This window comes from Pholcus phalangioides, unplaced genomic scaffold, assembly GCF_987345545.1.
Source record: "Pholcus phalangioides strain wild (caught in Gottingen) unplaced genomic scaffold, Ppha-v1.0 ptg000003l_1, whole genome shotgun sequence".
NCBI lineage: Eukaryota > Metazoa > Arthropoda > Arachnida > Araneae > Pholcidae > Pholcus > Pholcus phalangioides.
Genome location: NW_028301596.1, coordinates 55408713 through 55427277, shown reverse-complemented (window position 1 = coordinate 55427277; position 18565 = coordinate 55408713). Strand labels below are relative to the sequence as shown.

Sequence of the window (18565 nt, the reverse complement as noted above, 5' to 3'; positions counted from 1 at the left end):
AAAGTAGAATATGGAAAAACCTTTCTTAGTCAGTTCCCGTCGTGAAACAAAACTATTCACAAAATTTGATATCAGCGGTTTTGGCTCGGCGCTGATGAATCAGTCAGGACATGTTATTTTATATGCAGTATATAGATGTAGACATGTGTGGGGAATCGGTTAAAGCCGTCCGGATATTATATATATTTTTCCTTGTGGTTGGAAGAGAAGTCAAAGCCGTCTAGAGATGACACTCGGTGTTTTGGTTGAGGTGTCACATGTTGTCGCGTAGGTGTATGTCCGTTCCATGCGTATGTAGTGATTTTTGTGATTTGTTTTAGTTTAATAAATAAATTGAATAGATTTTGTCATCGTTAATCACTACAACTGGTGACCTATATTGTGAAGAGGACAGGCAACCAAAGGATTTAAGCAAAACAAAATGGCAGATGAAAACGCAACTGGTTCGGCAGAGATCGCCCATGTTTCCGTAAAAGCTCCACCGTTTTGGCGAGCAAATCCGGAGATCTGGTTTAGGCAGATGGAAAGTCAGTTTCTTCTGGCAGGAGTGACAGCCGAGGTGACCAAGTATCATCACATCGTATCTGCCTTGCAACCAGAGGAGCTGTCTGTTGTCGGGGACATTATCACCAGCCCACCCACCGTAACATCTTACGCTACGCTAAAACACCGTTTGTGCACGCAGTATGCGGACTCGGAGGAACAGCGGTTGCGCGACCTAATTTCTGGATTGCAGCTGGGTGATCGGAAACCATCACGCCTTCTCCTGGAAATGCAAAGTAAAGCTGGGCAACGGGTGAGTGATGATATTTTGAAGTCTCTTTTCCTCCAGCGGCTGCCTACAAATGTTCAGCAAATACTAGCAATATCCAATGATAGCCTGGATAAATTGGCAGAAATGGCTGATGCCATACTTGCCGCCGCGGAAAGCTCCACTGCAATTCATGCGGTGTCAGCTGAAGCTTCGCAAATGCAGACCATTCTAATGGACATTTCTTCGCGTTTGCAGCGTCTCGAAACGCGTGCTCGATCCCAATCAAGAAATCGCCTAGGATCTCGTCAGCGTTCCAGCAGTCGTGACAGAAATTACCAGCACTGAAGGTACCACTGGCGTTTCAAAGAAAAAGCAACCAAATGTGTCCAGCCTTGCAGTTTCAACCAGCAGGGAAACTAGTTTGGCCGTCACTCGATGCTCAGAGTGACGGCAAACTCGAGTGCTTCCGGCTATATCTGTCTGACCAGTCATCTTCCGTGCAGTTCCTCATAGACACTGGCGCTGATGTATCTGTACTGCCACTACGCAAAGAAGATTCCCGACGTCAGCCAGACAAGCTTCAGTTGTTTGCTGCAAACGGAACTGCCATACACACCTTCGGTCAATGACTGTTAAAACTAGACCTAGGACTTCGTCGTGCATTTCATTGGTCATTCATCGTTGCTGCCGTTTCACGTCCAATCATCGGATCTGACTTTCTGCGGCATTTCGGACTGCTTATAGATGTTCGGCACGGTCAATTAATCGATCCACTCACTCAGCTTCGTTCACATTGCAAGATTGCTGGTGCGGACGTACCATCCCCAGCAGTGAAATGCATCCGGGACAATAGTGAATTTCATCGAATTCTCACCGAGTTCCCTGAACTGACAGAGACTGTAGCAACGTTTAATGCTGTTAAACATGACGTCCAACACTGCATTGAGACCAAAGGCCCGCCAGTTGCATCAAAACCTCGCAGGCTACCACCGGACAAGCTGCGTGCAGCCAAGTGGGAATTCGATCATCTAGTTGCCCAAGGAGTTTGCCGACCATCTCAAAGTTGCTGGGCAAGCCCACTGCACATGGTACCCAAGTGCAACGGCGATTGGAGACCATGCGGCGACTACAGGAGACTAAATGCTGCAACTATCCCTGACAGATATCCCGTTCCGCACATCCAGGACTGTCTCCAGGTGCTAGAGGGGAAACAAATATTCTCCACCCTAGATCTTGCAAAAGCTTTTCATCAAATCCCTGTGAGACAAGAGGATATTCCGAAAACAGCCGTAACAACACCATTTGGGCTGTTCGAATTTCTCTTCATGCCTTTCGGACTATCGAATGCAGCTGCAACATTCCAGAGGTTCATACATATGGTGTTGCAGGGTTTCACCTTTTGTGTACCGTATTTCGACGATGTTCTCGTGGCATCTACAAACGCTGAAGAGCACAAGGAACATTTGTGCCAAGTATTCAAACGTTTTTCAGAATTCGGAGTTCGCCTTAACGCTGCTAAATGTGTTCTGGGGCAACCATCAGTTCGATTTTTGGGTCATATGATCTCTGCAACTGGCGTTGCACCTCTTCCTGAGAAAGTGTCGGTCATCGCTCAATACCCAAAGCCAGACACAGTCAAAGAGCTCCGACGATTTTTGGCCCTCCTCAATTTTTATCGTCGCTTCGTTCCAAAAGCAGCAGAGACGCAGGCGCTCCTGTATAAATTTCTAGCGGGTTCCAAGCGAAACGATAAGAGGAAGATCGTTTGGACCAAAGAAGCCAATGAAGCATTCCTGAAGTCTAAGCGGGATCTGGCAGATGCAACAGCTTTGGCATTTCCAGTGGCAGCAGCATCTTTGGCTATTGTGGTAGATGCTTCCGATATTGCCATGGGCGCAACTTTGCAACAACGTGTGTCAGGATCTTGGCAGCCACTTGGGTTCTACTCCAAGAAGTTATCTCCTGCACAAAAGAATTACAGTGCCTATGATCGAGAGTTGTTGGCAGCTTACTCTGCTATCAAATATTTCAGGCACATGGTTGAAGGCCATTCATTCGTCCTGTACACGGATCAGAAGCCTCTCACATATGCCTTCAGACAGACTACTGACAAATGCTCACCTCGTCAGCTTCGACACTTGGATTTCATTGGCCAGTTTACCACAGACATCCGACACATCAAGGGTGCAGAAAATGTTGTGGCAGATGCATTGTCTCGGATATCTATATCTTCCATAGACACACCATCTCCCACCGACTTCAAACGAATGGCAGAGGAACAACTCAAAGATGAGGGTATTCAGCAACTACTCACCAATCCTTTATCTACTTCCTTGAAAATCCACTCTCTTCCTGTTGATGAATCAAAGCTTCAGCTGTACTGTGACGTCTCTACAGGACGCATTCGACCACTGGTTCCATCCTCGATGCGTAGGGACATCTTCACTGCCTTGCATGGACTGTCACATCCTGGCGTGAAGGCCTCTGTGAAACTAGTTCAAGAGCGTTTCGTGTGGCCGGCACTGAGGGCTGACGTGACTACTTGGTCACGTACATGCATTAACTGTCAGAAGTCTAAAGTGAGTCGGCATACGAAGAGCCCACATGGGGAATTTTCACCACCTGATGCCAGGTTTGAACATGTCCACATTGATATTGTAGGCCCTTTGCCTCCATCAGAAGGCTACACATATTGCCTCACCTGTGTGGATCGCTTCTCTAAATGGCCTGAAGCCTTCCCTATGCCGGATAGCTCTGCTGACACCGTGGCCAAGGTTTTCTATTCTGGATGGGTTGCTCGGTTCGGTTCACCTAACAGAATCACCTCAGATCAAGGTGTCCAGTTTGAGTCCTTTTTGTTCAAGGCTCTAACCAAGTTCTTGGGAACCAATCACCAGAAGATCACATCATACCATCCACAAGCAAATGGTCAAGTAGAACGCTTCCATCGAGACCTTAAGTCTGCTATCAAGGCTCACGCAACTAACCGCTGGGTAACAGTACTTCCTACGATTCTGTTGGGTTTTCGAGCCGCCTGGAAGGAGGACTTGCAAGCTACAACTGCGGAAATGGTGTATGGTGCACCTATACGGCTGCCAGGAGAGTTTTTCGTACCTAGTCGTCATCACCCCGATCCATCAAGCTTCGTTGATCAGTTGAAGACCACCATGGAAAATTTAAGCCCAAGACAGACTGTTCGCCACGGAAAACATTCTGTTTTTGTCAGCAAGGACCTGCTGTCTTGCTCATATGTTTTCCTCCGCACGGACAGAGTGAAGAAAGGCCTAGAACCTCCGTACGAGGGACCTTACCAAGTACTGTCAAGATCAGAAAAGGTGTTCCAAATACTAATAAAAGGTCGACCAGTATCTGTGAGCATAGACAGAGTCAAACCGGCTTACATCTGTGGTGATGACCTGCCCTTCAATGCCCACAAGCCTTCCAACGATCAACAAGAAGCAACAACTTCAAAGCATCAGCGGACAACTTCTAACGATCAGCAAGCAACAACAACTTCACAGCAAGCAACAACAACTTCACGGCAAGCAACAACAACTTCACAGCAAGCAACAACTACTTCACGGCAAGCAACAACAACTTCACAGCAAGCAACCACAAGTTCAAAGCATCAGCAAGCAACAATAACTTCAAAAGATCAACAGACTTCCAGTGACGAGGACCAAACTTTCATGACCACCCGCTCAGGTAGACGGGTCAGATTCAGGTTGCCTTGCAGGTAGTTCTCTCGCTATCGCTGGTGGGGGACTACCTGTGGGGAATCGGTTAAAGCCGTCCGGATATTATATATATTTTTCCTTGTGGTTGGAAGAGAAGTCAAAGCCGTCTAGAGATGACACTCGGTGTTTTGGTTGAGGTGTCACATGTTGTCGCGTAGGTGTATGTCCGTTCCATGCGTATGTAGTGATTTTTGTAATTTGTTTTAGTTTAATAAATAAATTGAATAGATTTTGTCATCGTTAATCACTACACATGCACTAAAACACGATTTCTGAAAAGTTCATCACCCATGGGGATCATGAGGTGTTAAAGTGGTATAGGGGGAACATTGGTGAGTAAATCTGAGATTGCAGAATCCACACCAATGAAGTCGCTGGTAAAAGCTAGTTCATCATGAAAAAATAATCCATTGCTTACTAATGATCAACAATGTTTTTTATAATATCGAAGTGATAACAGGAGATGATTTTAAGCATTTTAACAAGTTATTTCTTCATGTATCCACTTACTTTATTATCTTTTAATTCCTTTTAACGTTTCGTTAGAAGATTCTGAGTAAAATATAGAGTTAATGGAATTATTGAATATATTCTCTTGTGCAACAGCAATTTGTAATTTCTTCCATATCATCTCAATTTCTTCTAATAAAGTCATTATTAAAACTTTCCGCCATATCTTTAGGATCACTGACTAGGCCACTCACTCACTTATTCACTGGGTCACTCATCCACTCAGTAGCTTGCTCGCTCACTCAATCACTCACTCACTCTATCCCTCCCTCACTGACTCAGTAACTCAATCGCTCACTCCCTCGCTTTCTGACTCAGTAACTCAATCGCTCACTCCCTCGCTTTCTGACTCTCATCAAACTGTTACCGGTGAATTGTTAGTCTGTGAATTTTCCTAGCTGTGAATTTTGCGGCGGTTAATTTTCTGGTGGTGAACTGTTGTCAGTGAATTTTTTGTAAACCAGTTTGAACCCGGGACCTTGCGACACGAGTCTGTCACTATACAATTTTTTCTCGAATCGTCCCTGTTCGAGGGTGTCAAACCCGAATTTTCATGACCAGCAACCGTCAATGATAACCACATAGTAGCTAGATGCAAAACTGCGGTTATTTTATCTGGAGTTTTTACGGATATGAGTGATCAGGGGTCCCAACAATCTATGAAAGATTTTGATAATTCGAAGGATAATCTGCGTTTAGATCCTACACAATTTTTCACAAAGGTGCATGTACAATCTTGTGAGAAACAAAGTGAATTTACACCATAGATACTGTCTTTGAATGCAGATAGGTAGCCGCAAAAGTACTGTTATTTTCAGTATGAAACCAGCGGCAGAAAAGACTCCCCGAAATGGGAAGAAATTTGGTTATATTGCTCTATTCATCATCATTCTTTGGTGTCCCAAATGTGGGAAAATCTTAGGCAATTTCGCCCATTACTCTGACACCAAGTAGTCTAAACACATGGTTCATACTCTTTGAAAGTAAAAAAATTCAAGGACTATTCAAGCACTTTTCCATGCAAAATTTTGAAATTCAAGGACATTCATGATTTTTCACAAAAATGAAATTACTTGGATTTTTTTAATTTATATTCAACATTTACTAATTTTTAATTTTGAAATGCTAATTTTTTAAAGATAATTAAAAAAAATTTTTTTTATTTCTCATTTCACCTTGTAGACTATGTCAAGTTCTAAAGGTCTTGCTTTTAAAAAAGCCATCGTAGTTTAGTATGCAAATGACATTTAAGCAGAAATCTCATTTTATGTTTGCAATAGTATTGAACTTTGCCTTCGATAAAAAAATTAGCAAGAATGTAATTATATATCTAGAGTAACTATATGAACTGAATTTCCTGGAACATTCCCATATTCTCATGTAATTTTGGCCATCTCAACTTTTTCATGAAAAAATGTCTCATTATTTTTCATCTATTTTCAACAAAGAATATTTAAATTTTTATTCTTTACTGAAATTAAGTATTACAATTTTATTTTCCCACTCCTATGAATATTATGATAATTATGTCTTAAATATTGTCATGTTAATGTTTTTTTCCCCATAGAATCCATTTAAATATACTACTTCAATTCAATGGTGCTTTATTTTCTGCCTTTGGTGTTTTTTTGTCAATTTTAGCAATAATTGACAACTTTGCTTACCTTTGTTATAATTTTTGGTGGCACTTGGCGATTTTTCCGTATTTTTATTGCGGAAATATGGCCAGCCCACATTTATGCAACTGACATTCATTAATTCAATAGTTTAAAATATTTTGAAGCAATATCTGAAGCGCAGTGTTTGCTGCCAGATTTTAGGCAACATCTTTTTGAGCATAGAAATGCCTCACAAATGCGTGACTATATGTCCTATTTTGAACATTGTCACAGAATTATTGCACCATTGTTACTCTACACACTTTTGTCCCAGTGGAATATGGTTTAGAGGGGGGATTGAGTTGAAGGGGGACAAAAATTGAAGGAAGAAATTCACACAAAATAATTTTTTTTCAAGCACTTACAAGCACTCGAGAATCATCATTTTTTTCAAGGACTGCAATAATTTTTCAAGGACTTTTAGACTTGAAAATGAACTTTTTTTCAAGGATTTTCAAGATCTGCATGAACCCTGTAACACAACTTATGTATCATGCAGATGTGAAGAAGAGTTGTTCTGTGTGGAGATTTACCAAAGTTTTGCAACAACGTTGGGAGCAAGAGGCATGGTAACTATTACCATTTTGTTGAACTCCTGTAAGTGGGATTAAATTATACCTGCAAGCAAAACAGACCATATCGAAAATAAATTAGGAGGCCGCTCCTATCTGCAATATCCTTATAATGGAAAAGGCATCAGAGGAGGTCTCCCATGGATTATGGCTAGAAACTCTACATGAAGTTATTGAAAAAACACACAAGAGCTAGTTAGAGCAAGAATTTATACTCACCATGAATTCATGTTTAGCATAATTAAGGAAATTTACCAGGTTGTAAATGCTAGCTGCATTTACTACTTCACTTTGTCACTTGATGATCACCAAAGCAGTTCCTTCTCGGAATAGAAAAGACAGGGCATCGTCCCATATAGTGAAGTGAAGTTTTGTCTTCCTCTCCAGACACACAAATAGGTGAATCTGCGTAGCCACAGTTGTGTAGAGGTTTCGCTAGGTTATGACCAGTGATGATCTGTATAACCTGTCGAATCTGTTTTCTGTTCAGTGAAATAAGTTTTTGGCTACATTCAGTTGGTTCCCAAGGCCAGGTTAGCTTGTCTGCAGTTCTGCCTTGAATTCTATTGCCGAAAATGTTTATTATCTATCTACTGTTTGACATCTCCTTTTATGGTTGCCATGGAAACAAGATAGAAGGGTTCAGGTCCAGATAGCTTCAAGTTCGCTGCCTCTTTGGCTATCTGGTTTGCAAGTTCATTTCCCGGGAAATTTGCATGTCCAGGAACCTAATATTGTTACCTAATACTGCCAAGTTATTCAGCATGTCAGTGCAGTATTTGAAACACAGTTGAAACTTGAGGAAGTTGTTAAAAGCCATTAATGCTGCTTGGCTATCAGAGAAGATAACAATGTTTCCCATGATACCCTTTAGAAATCAGGCTTTCAACCAGTATACCATACCTGAAGTATGGTATGGTATGGTATACTGTATTACTATTGCTAATACTTCTCTCAGCTTGGAAGACTGTAGTCGTTTTGCCAAGACACAAATGCATCTTATGGTAGTCATGATCCACTCCAGAGGTGCGAAAAATTGCTCCAGCCCCAGTTTTGGTTATCCTGGAGCCATCAGTGTACCATTCGATAACTCCCATTGAAATGTTATCAATTATGTTAGCAACTTCATTTCTCCCAAGTATGTGGATAGTATAACTTTTAATAAAATTTTTTGTTTTGGAACAAGAGTATTTTGGCACATTAGTGGAGAAGGTATTTCTACTTTACCCAACAGACAGCTGTCAAAATGGTTTTTAAAAGAGGGTTTGCATATAAGGTAATTTGCATCAAGTACCATTTTTTTCCAGCCTGTACATGGTCTTAAAAGCTTCTCCTTGTGGATACCATCTTAAAGGTGGTAGCTTGAGAGCAGTTTCGAGCGCAATGGAAGGGGAGCTGGGTAAACCTCCTTTAATAAGAATGTCCTACAAAAAGGGCAAAGATTAGCATGCAGTCTTGTAAGAGGTCTTTACTAACGCTTGATGCCATACCACACATCCATAGCTCAGCAATTGGGAGTGCAATAGCGGTGAAATTCCACTGGGTGGTTTTAGGATTTAAACGCCAAGTTTTACCAATAATTCTTTTGCATAGCATAAGTATATTAGTGGCCCGTTTAGCTCTTTCTTGAATATAGAATTTCCAAGAGAGCTTAGAATCCAAATGACATCCCTTTGTCACATATGGTTAGTTCTTGTCCCTTGAGGGTCAAGTTTCCAATTTACCATTTTCCGAGCCATGTGAATATCACTATTCAGGTTTTTTCCGTGGAAAATGTTAGTTGGTGTTTATCCCCTCATCTGTTAACAGTATGTAAAATTTGTTGACGAAGAATCCTCATAGTGGATAAATCATGCCCCTGGATGAGCATGACTAGATCGTCTGCATAAGTCTGGGTATATGCTGGTTCTTTTATTAGTTCAGAGATCAAGGAGCTGACTACTACGTTTCATAATAAAGGAGAAAAGATTCCCCATTGTGGGCAACCTGTCCTGATAGTTCTTTCAGCTTGGGCATCAAGAGGGTGGTGATTGTTTGGTTCCTGAACATATGATCGATCCATCTGATTATCATAGGTGGAATGTTATCTATTAGTGACTTACGTATAGAGTCCAAAGTAACAGTAGGGCTGTAAGGCTCCAACAATGTCCAGAAAAATACCAATAGCAAATTGTCCATTGATGATTGTGTTTTTAATTCTCCAGATTAATGGAGGACCTCCTCTCCCTTGATGAGGAGCAGAGTCAGTGGAGTACCAAGTGTTAAAATCATGCTGGTTCACATTAATCTTGCTCATTAAATGGGGAGTATCTTGAAGATGCCAGAGTATCAATCTTTCCAATAACTTCAATCAAAATGAAGATAATGTAATCATTCTGAAGGATGATGATTTATAATAGGTGTCTTTTCTGATTTTGGTAGGACGATACCTTTAGAGCTCCTCCATACTTTAGCTATGTATCCTAGAGCTAGACTGGCTTTGACGAATCATTTTTTTGCAGATAACTTCCCATCCTTTTTGTAGAAAGATAGGGTATATTCCATCTCTGCCTGGTAACTTGAAAGGAGAAAATCCTCTTAAGGCTTCACCACATTTGTCGTATTCAACTATTATGTTGGCTAGTAAAGTGCCTACTGCTTCCAAACCTAGTCTGTTCATCAGAGTCTGGTTCTGTAGGTCCATCAAGGTGATAATCCAGTAAACATACTAGCGTCTCCACTGGACTGGTAGCATAGTTTCCATCTGGTTATTCAATAACTTTTATTTTATCATAGGAATTGTTTTTGGTCAATTTGATTACCTTGGCAGTTTCTAACAGTGAACTCATTTCTGTGCAGGATTTCTGCCAAGAGCTATTATTCCCTTTTCTGATTTCTTTCTTGAACTTTCTCTGAACTTCCTTGAAGTAAGCCCAATTTGATTCAAGTTTAGTCCTGACAGTTTTCAAATTTAGTCCTGAAAAATTACACATTTGCTTCAAGGCACAAAAAGGTTAGGAACTACTAGAGAGTATACAACTATTAGTACATATAAATCAAAATTATCTGTATCAATGATGATATTTTTTTTTTGATAGGGAAAAAACCACAGGGAAAACTTATCAGATAAGAGATCTTATAATCGTACTAGTGAAGCGATAACAAAGTGCCTTTTTCTTGCTAATTCATAAACTTTTTTTATGTGTGTAAATCCTATTAAAACTTTTCATAAAACATACATTTTCAAAGAAATCAACTTACCCTCCTCAGTATGCCCTACAATATCTTTGAAACTGGACAAAATGTTTGACAGATGCTTCAATTTGTTTTTATACCGATGTAGAGTTAGAAGAGCAGTTTCATCTAAGCAGTCCCCAGAACAATCAAACAGAGGTTGACCTGAAATAATTTTTTAAGTTAAACCTTGATAGCATACAGTCATTCCAAACATCGAATTTACACATTTTTTGCACAATTAAATATAATAATTCTTATTGCAAATTAAATCAAACAGATGATTTCACGGGTCAGGCAATACTTTTCTGATATATTCCTTGTAAATTTGAAATTTAATGAGCCAAAACCCTTTTGTACACAATATACATTTTATTCAAAATATACAAAATTATGAAAAATGAAACAAGCTTTTCAAATGAAATTTATACTAACACATTTTATCCACAGATGTCTTGATTTGTGTAATGGTTCTCCATAACCAGTCCACATAGAATTCCATGGAGCAGCCTTGTTGAACAAATTCTATAGGGAGAAAAAACTCTACTGCTAACAAGGAGCATAAAAATTGAAAAAGAAAAAAAAAAATTTTTTTTTTTACATAAACCAGTCATGTGGCCAATTAATTTCTTCGTGTGCTTTTCTGTGGTGTCCATTTTTATGAAGATGTATACACTTCTCCTCCCCTTTTTAAGTTTGAAGCTATTAGAATATTTTTTAAAAAATATATTGAAATATAAATGTGATGCGTAAAGGTGAACTGAGGACAACTTGATACCTAAACCTTTAAATATAACTGTTCAACTCCATCTAGTGGCGAGATGATAAAGTAGAGGGATGCCCGTGCAGGTGACTACAGCTATATTACCAATTGTTCTGCCATATCCATTAGAGATGGGACAAATAATGATTTGGCCGAATAACTGAATATTCTACTAATGTTTTGGCCAAATATAAATTTTCTTAAAATTCACCATAATTCTAAATAAAATTTGTTTTCAATCAAAAATAAAATTATTGGTAATTTCAAATGATAGATATTCAAATGATTGATTTATTGCATAATAAATAAATTTCAATTATGCAATTTATTATTTAAATACTAAAAAACTGATAATAGGAAATTTTTTAGTGCCGCAATACTGACAAGAAAATTTAACGATGCTATATTGTATTTTAATATTATTATCGAATCATTTTTTTAAAAACACTTGTCACAATTTTACTAATTAAAAGATAATGCCAACCATTATATACTAGTAATGCATTATAAAATTTACAACTTATTTTCTTATTTTTCCTCTTTAGATGTTCTTTGGCTCTTTCCCTTCCTTCAGTAGGTCAATCAGGGGTGTCAGAAGTGAACCTTTGATTGCTCGTCTTGAGTTTTATAGTGGAAATTTTGATTTCTCAATCAATTTCAGGTTGCTCGAGCCCATGTCACGAATTATTATTGGGCTCTGACACCACTGAGCTCAATTTGTTTCTTGTCTAGGTACATCCTTCAGTTAGTGAACTTGTGTAATTCATGCCCACTTCTACCTTATTGCAGTAGGATTCTATATTCAGTTTCATGTTTTCTTTTTTCCTAGAAATGCACCCTCACAAACTCTTTCATAGAAAGGAATATACACCACACCAAATATAATCAGTAAATTTTTAATTTATGGAAAAAATTCCAATCAATATGTTTTAAAATTTTTTTGTTGTGCTTAGATTTGTACAGATATTTGGCCGAATATGGAATAGCAGACAAATATTCGTCCCATCTCTAATACCCATGTGAGAAAGACAGAAAATCAGCACAACTTCATATGCTATCGTAGGCACCACCATAACGTATGGCCATGATGTCATATGCCATCGTAGTTAGATCACTGGTTAATTGCCTGATATTTGAATCATGAAAGAAGTGGCCAGTCATTTCGCAAATATGCTAGATTTCAGATATGGATGATAACAATTATGAATGTTACAAACCTGGCCTCATCCATTCTTGAGCACAGGATTTGAGAAAATTCAACATGTTATATTCAAGAGCAACTGATAAAAGTATCTCCCTTTGTCGCACCTATAGACAAAAGAAAGAGGAAAAAAACAATTAACAAAAAGGAAAAAAAGCATATTTAACTGAAAGAACAGTTTACGTAAGTTCTATTTTTTATATGGTTGTTTTTTTAGCTCTATTCCACTATTTGCCAGATTTGATTAACCCCTTAACTGCCATGGACAAATAAATATGCCTCAATTCCTTGTGATCGAAAAAGAGTGGCACTGGGGTCAGATCATGTTTTTGTCGACAGTTAACTCTAGAAGGGCTGGACTATATGTCATACCTAAAAGGGCTTCTGACAGTCCCTTTGACTGCTGTTTATTTTTAGTGCACACTATTTAATCGCACTAAATTTTTACAATAAAAAATAACAAGCATTATCCCACATGGTTAATTTGTTAGTTTTGAAGAAATTTGCATTTTTTTAAGCATACACGATGTCCATAAAATGACTTTCCAACTATATATATATATATATATATGAAAAATTAGAGGGCAACTGTGGACAAGATTTACCATGAAAAAATATAGATAAACATTTCATTTACACCACATCGTACAATGGTCTATTTTGGTGATGTACACATTTTTATATGTATATCAGTCTTTTCTATTCACTTTATATAGTTGTTCACGCACACTATAGATAACATACTCAGGGCTCCCACTCAAAAAATGAGAAAAAGTAGGAAAACGCAGGACTAAAAAGCAGGATGGGGGAGGTAACCCCCTTGGACAACATAATCATAGCATAATGGAAAAAAATCCCTAAAAAAAATTCAAATTAAAAAAAAATAATTTAATTTTCAATTAACTTTTTTTTTCATAGCACTATTTAAGTTTCCTATAAGATTGACTCAAGCCAAAGCAAAATGATAAATGCCTTGGTTACAAGACCAATTTTTGGCCAAAACAGTGTACTAGCAACCACAGATAATTCTTTGCTATCTCTCTCCATATATTATTATTATAACATTCTTTTTTTGAGTCTTCCAAAGTGCAGAGCTTGTCAACTCTCTTCGACAATGCACAGCAAATTTTTAAGACGTAAGTTTTTTAAGAATGACGCTCCTTCGAGACTACTTTCAAAAGCACAGTGCAAAATGTGTAGATTGCAAGATCTGATGTAAATAAGGCAAGGTGAACCTGTTTTACTGCGTTGTCCATCATTTTTTAAAGGGATTTGTTCACATTTTACTGTTCAATGCCAGTGTAATCATTTTTGACAAATGAAGCACTTCCATTTCTAGCTCTTTGCTGAGCATTGTAAATATTGTTTATGCCTTAAAAATACAGAAGACCACTGAATGCTATAGGGTAGCATCAGAATCACCAAACCTAGAATAGGCCCATGTATCCAACTTCTTTGAAATGCAAACTGTTGTTTCACCTATTTGCACTGTAATTTTGAATGATGAATGTTAGTTACTGTTTAAGACCATGAAGTAATAAATACAAAATTATTTTCCCATCCAGACAGAAGTTTCTAATGACTACTATACTTGTTGAACCACCCTCAAACTAAGCAAATGAAAAATTAATCAACCACATGGTCCACATACACCCCCCCCCCTCCCAAATAACCTTAAAAATGATAAAATTTCTGCTTTGGCAGAATCATTAATTGCATTCTTCAACATTTGTAATATTTAGCAATATATCAATGATTTCCTGCTCAATTAAAATCAATTACACAATTTTGCCGATAGGATTTGTGGTAAAAAAGTAGGACAAAACCGAGAAAGTAGGACAAAAGTAGAACATTTTACCGAAAAGTAGGACGAGTGGGAGCCCTGCATACTATTATGCCTCTGTAAATTTGAACTATAGAGGAAAAACTAGGGCACTATTGAAATTTCATACTACAAATTAGCTTATGAAGAATATACAATTTAAAAAAAAATGCATCTTTGTCTTTTTTTTCTGTCAATATTATCTGATTCAGACCAGTCACTTTCAAAACCACTACTTTATCTTTCAGGTTTCATAGCAGAAATCATGATTTTAGTTATCAGAGTTTGTATCATACGTCCCCTCAGCCTCAGATTTATTGTCCGAAATATCATTCAGCACTGATAAAATTAGACTATTTTGTTCTAATACATCCTTTTTCTAAGAAGCATTTCTACACATGAAAAGTTATGAAGTGTCAAACCACAACAGAAACTGAGCTTGCCATGAATGATAAGAAAAATAAAAGTTTCCTCAACTTTGATAACAGATGCTATAGCTCCATATGATATAGGGTTTCGATTGCGGATACATACTGCCACTGCTATTGGCTTTCTAGGTATAAACATTGATATCTCCTGAACAAAACCTTCAATGTTTTAAAATTTTTTGCACACATAAGTACAGAAATAATAAAGTCACTAAAAATGGAGTTTGTTTGTCAAATACTGCAGAGATTATGCGTTTACAAAATCAAAAACCATCAAAATGACTGCTCGGGTTTTAGTGTTAAGGGATAAATAAATGTTGTAGTTTAATTTTGTGAATTGAATTTTTTTAATTTTCCCTTTTCATTATAAATTGTATATTTTTTGAAATTAAGTTGAGAAACACCTATGGTAAGATTAACATATATATATTCACTTCCAATTTAAAATTTTCAAAGAGGTTTCATACTCTTTCATGAAAGATTTCTAGGTTTTCCTGTCAATTTTTTTTCCTCACACAAAAATCTTCCATGTAATAGGGTTTTCAATTCAAACTCAGAGGATTGTGGAAGGCATTTTACTGGTTCAAAATGACACCAAATTTGGACAACTGACATTTCAGATGATGCCCTCACCATTCATTAAATAAAATTAGTACAAAAATGTGCCAATGTAGGTGCACGTGTGTGTGTGTGTGATGCCCTGGAAAAAATAATTCAATAAATCATTCCACAGATATTAAATATGTCTCCCCCTTTGTTTTACATAATGCTTTCTATTCGCAGGTCTACTGAGCACAGCCAGGCCTGTCATTGGCCCCCACCCGGCTTTTGAAAATACACTAAAAATGGTATATATATACACACACACACAAATACATATATACATACATTGAGTACACATTCTTTGTCCCCCCCCCCCCCGGAAAAAGTTGAAATGACAGCCCTGAGAGCGTGCAGCCCATTACCCTGTCACATTTTGAAGACTGCATTCATCTGCAGATTCTAGGGATTAATACAGACCATGTTCAGCTGTGGAAAACAGTTTTTCAAATAGAGAAAACACAACTATTAACTGAGAGGAACGTATTAAACACCCATAGGACGACTTGTGGATTGATAGTGCCACCTAATGGCAAATCTGAGTACTGATTTTTGTTTTAAATTTAATAATTGGTGAGAGCATAAATCTGAAACGTTGTTATTATTTGAACCAGTAGAACGCCCTTCACAAGGGCATTTTACATGGATGTTTAATTCCCTAAACTTGCATATCCCAGACACATATACAGTGGAGAAATAACTGGAAAAGAAATAACTGGAGAAATAACTGAACAAGTTATCAGAGAGTAATATACATATATGAATAATATAGAAAACACTTACTAAAATATTCTGTCTTCCACTTACTCCAACAATACTTCCATCAATATTATGCAGAAGGCCATTATTATGACATTTCTTATAGAGGTCTTTTGGCTGAATGAGAACTCTTGGACCAAAACTGTTGATTTCAGCAATCAACTGATAATTAAAAATAAATTTTTTCATTAACTGTCACAACTTGATTTTAAATAACACAAGCAGTCATACAACTATGAAGAGCTTTATTCAATAAAGTTTAAAAATTTCATTTGAATGTTTTGAAATTTTAGATTGTTAAATGTTAATACAATTGTAAAAAACTAAATACAGACGTGCCAACTTTTGAAATCTAGAAATCCGGAGATTCTCCCGAGGGGAGGGGGACCCCCCCCCCATCCCAAGGCAGGTTCTGCATTGCCCTTGAGCAGAATATAATTCCATGTCGGTCTTTCCATGCAGAATACAGAAATCACATATACATACTGTTTATAAAATATGTTTCGTTTCGTGAATGTTATCAGTGATTCTATCTTGGGTATATGAACTCTTAAAAGCTTTATATTTTAACTTTATTATAGCTTAAAGTTTTATATTTTTTTTCTGAACACGTTTAATCAGAAGAAACAATTAAATTCAAATTACAAAGCTGCCGGCGAAAAAACGTGTTTACCGCACGGCTGTTAATGGAATACAATAACGATTATACAGGAATTTCTGCAACTAAGGACATGCCCCTGATAAATAATTGCAGATAAACGCTACGAAAACGAAGTCGCGTCTTTGCCAGTTGCTTAAATGTGGTCACAGAGACTGTTTTTAAGACTGCTCGATTGAAATTACCACGGCTGTCCTCTATGGGTGTTTTCCTTTTGACGACAATAATCATTGACGCCACGGCAACGCGAAAGCTCGCGTTGCAACGTCCCTTATGGGAGTTGCTTGCCCGGTTCGAAATATCCAGTAATAAAGTGGCAAACGACAAGTGGAAAATGATTGCAAATAAACTTTCGCATGAAATATTATTTATTCAAATTAATTATAGGGTTAGTCAATTTTAACAATAGATTAGTATAACGTGGAGCCCTCTATTTGACGTTAACAGTAAAGATACTGGCTCACCAATTGATGATCATCAACAGTCAACTTGTATATTGATCGGACATCCGATGTTGTTAGCCTTTCCCCGTCAGTATCAAAGAAGTTTTCTTGGTTGAGAGCCGGAACACCTTGATCGGTTCCAGGGGGCCTCTCGGTTGAGGGCCGGACCACCTTGCTCAGCTCCAGGGAGCCTCTCGGTTAAGGGCCGTCAGTATCAAAGAAGTTTTCTTGGTTGAGAGCCGGAACACCTTGATCAGTTCCAGGGGGCCTCTCGGTTGAGGGCCGGACCACCTTGCTCAGCTCCAGGGAGCCTCTCGGTTAAGGGCCGAACCAACTTGATCAGCTCCAGGGGGCCTCTCGGTTGAGGGCCGGACCACCTCGATCAGCAATGAAGAACTTTGAAGATTATTTAATATTTTTGATTCCGGACCTGCCGGAAAACGGATTCAAACAATGTAAATTATTGCATTTTAACAAATCAGCTTAAGGCCAATGGATACGGCAGCAAGACGGTGAACCGTCCTACTAGAGGGCTTCAGTTGAATAGAACAAGAAAAGATGAACGCAGAATCAGACCTGTTACAATGTACGGCCGGTATTTAAGGAAAAACATCCGACCGCACGTGTCTGATCAAGCCAATCGGCTTCAAGGTCACCTCATTTGCATGCGATCGCAGGCGGACATCACGATCGGCCTTGATCGTCGCCATACGATCACAGCTGCAGATTAGTAACATTAATGACAACAGATCACGTGACGGCGACTACGGACTTTTATGCCGGGGGATCATCGGCACGTTACAGCGTAAAATCAAATTTTCTGCCAAAATCTGGAGAAATTTTAACAAATCCGGAAAGCGGGAGGAAGGATGAAAAATCAGGAGTCTCCTGCCTAAATCGGGAGAGTTGGCAGGTCTGTAAATATAAAGAACTTTTAATACAATTTGAATCTTACTTGTTTCTGTGTGCCAAAGTAATTTGCTTGCAAGATACCCTCTGTAGTTACACAGTATATTTCTATAAATCAGAGAAGAATAAAAACAGATTTGGAGGGGCATTAAAAATAATTTGCATTAAAAAGATGAGATAATATTTAATAGATAATTTTTACCAGTTTTTAATTCATTTAATGTCAAGGTTCGCTCAGGTTTTCCCAATCAAGTTACTTGGCATATACTTGTGATGTCAATATTAAATGCTCTACACACTTGTTCTTCAATTAATCTTGTTCTCCAAGTTATATATAGGCCACAAATTTCTTTCATTTTGATTTTAAACATTTTATTTTGCTGTTCAAAGTACAATTTATTGATGGTTTATTGTATGACTTACTGAACATACATGATTAATCATCAAGTGATGGAAAACATTTATCATCTTACTGTTCAAGTCGCTTACAAGTAAAATATGCTTGTAACAGGAAATTGGATCTACTTAAGCTCACATC

The 18565-nt window shown here is 38.1% G+C and overlaps 1 protein-coding gene across 2 annotated transcripts in view; it reads right to left on the bottom strand.

Annotated features, from left to right (window-relative positions):
- LOC149088913 (protein ELYS-like) overlaps positions 1-18565 on the bottom strand; it is a 151517-nt gene that overhangs the window by 97032 nt on the left and 35920 nt on the right. For both annotated transcript variants that reach the window (XM_089250740.1, XM_089250731.1), the window contains exons 13-17: positions 18074-18135; positions 16042-16179; positions 12425-12515; positions 10880-10969; positions 10472-10609 (exon numbers count right to left, since the gene is read on the bottom strand). In XM_089250740.1, coding sequence (XP_089106866.1) covers positions 10472-10609; positions 10880-10969; positions 12425-12515; positions 16042-16179; positions 18074-18135 — 519 coding nt within the window. The remainder of the gene's footprint in view (positions 1-10471; positions 10610-10879; positions 10970-12424; positions 12516-16041; positions 16180-18073; positions 18136-18565) is intronic.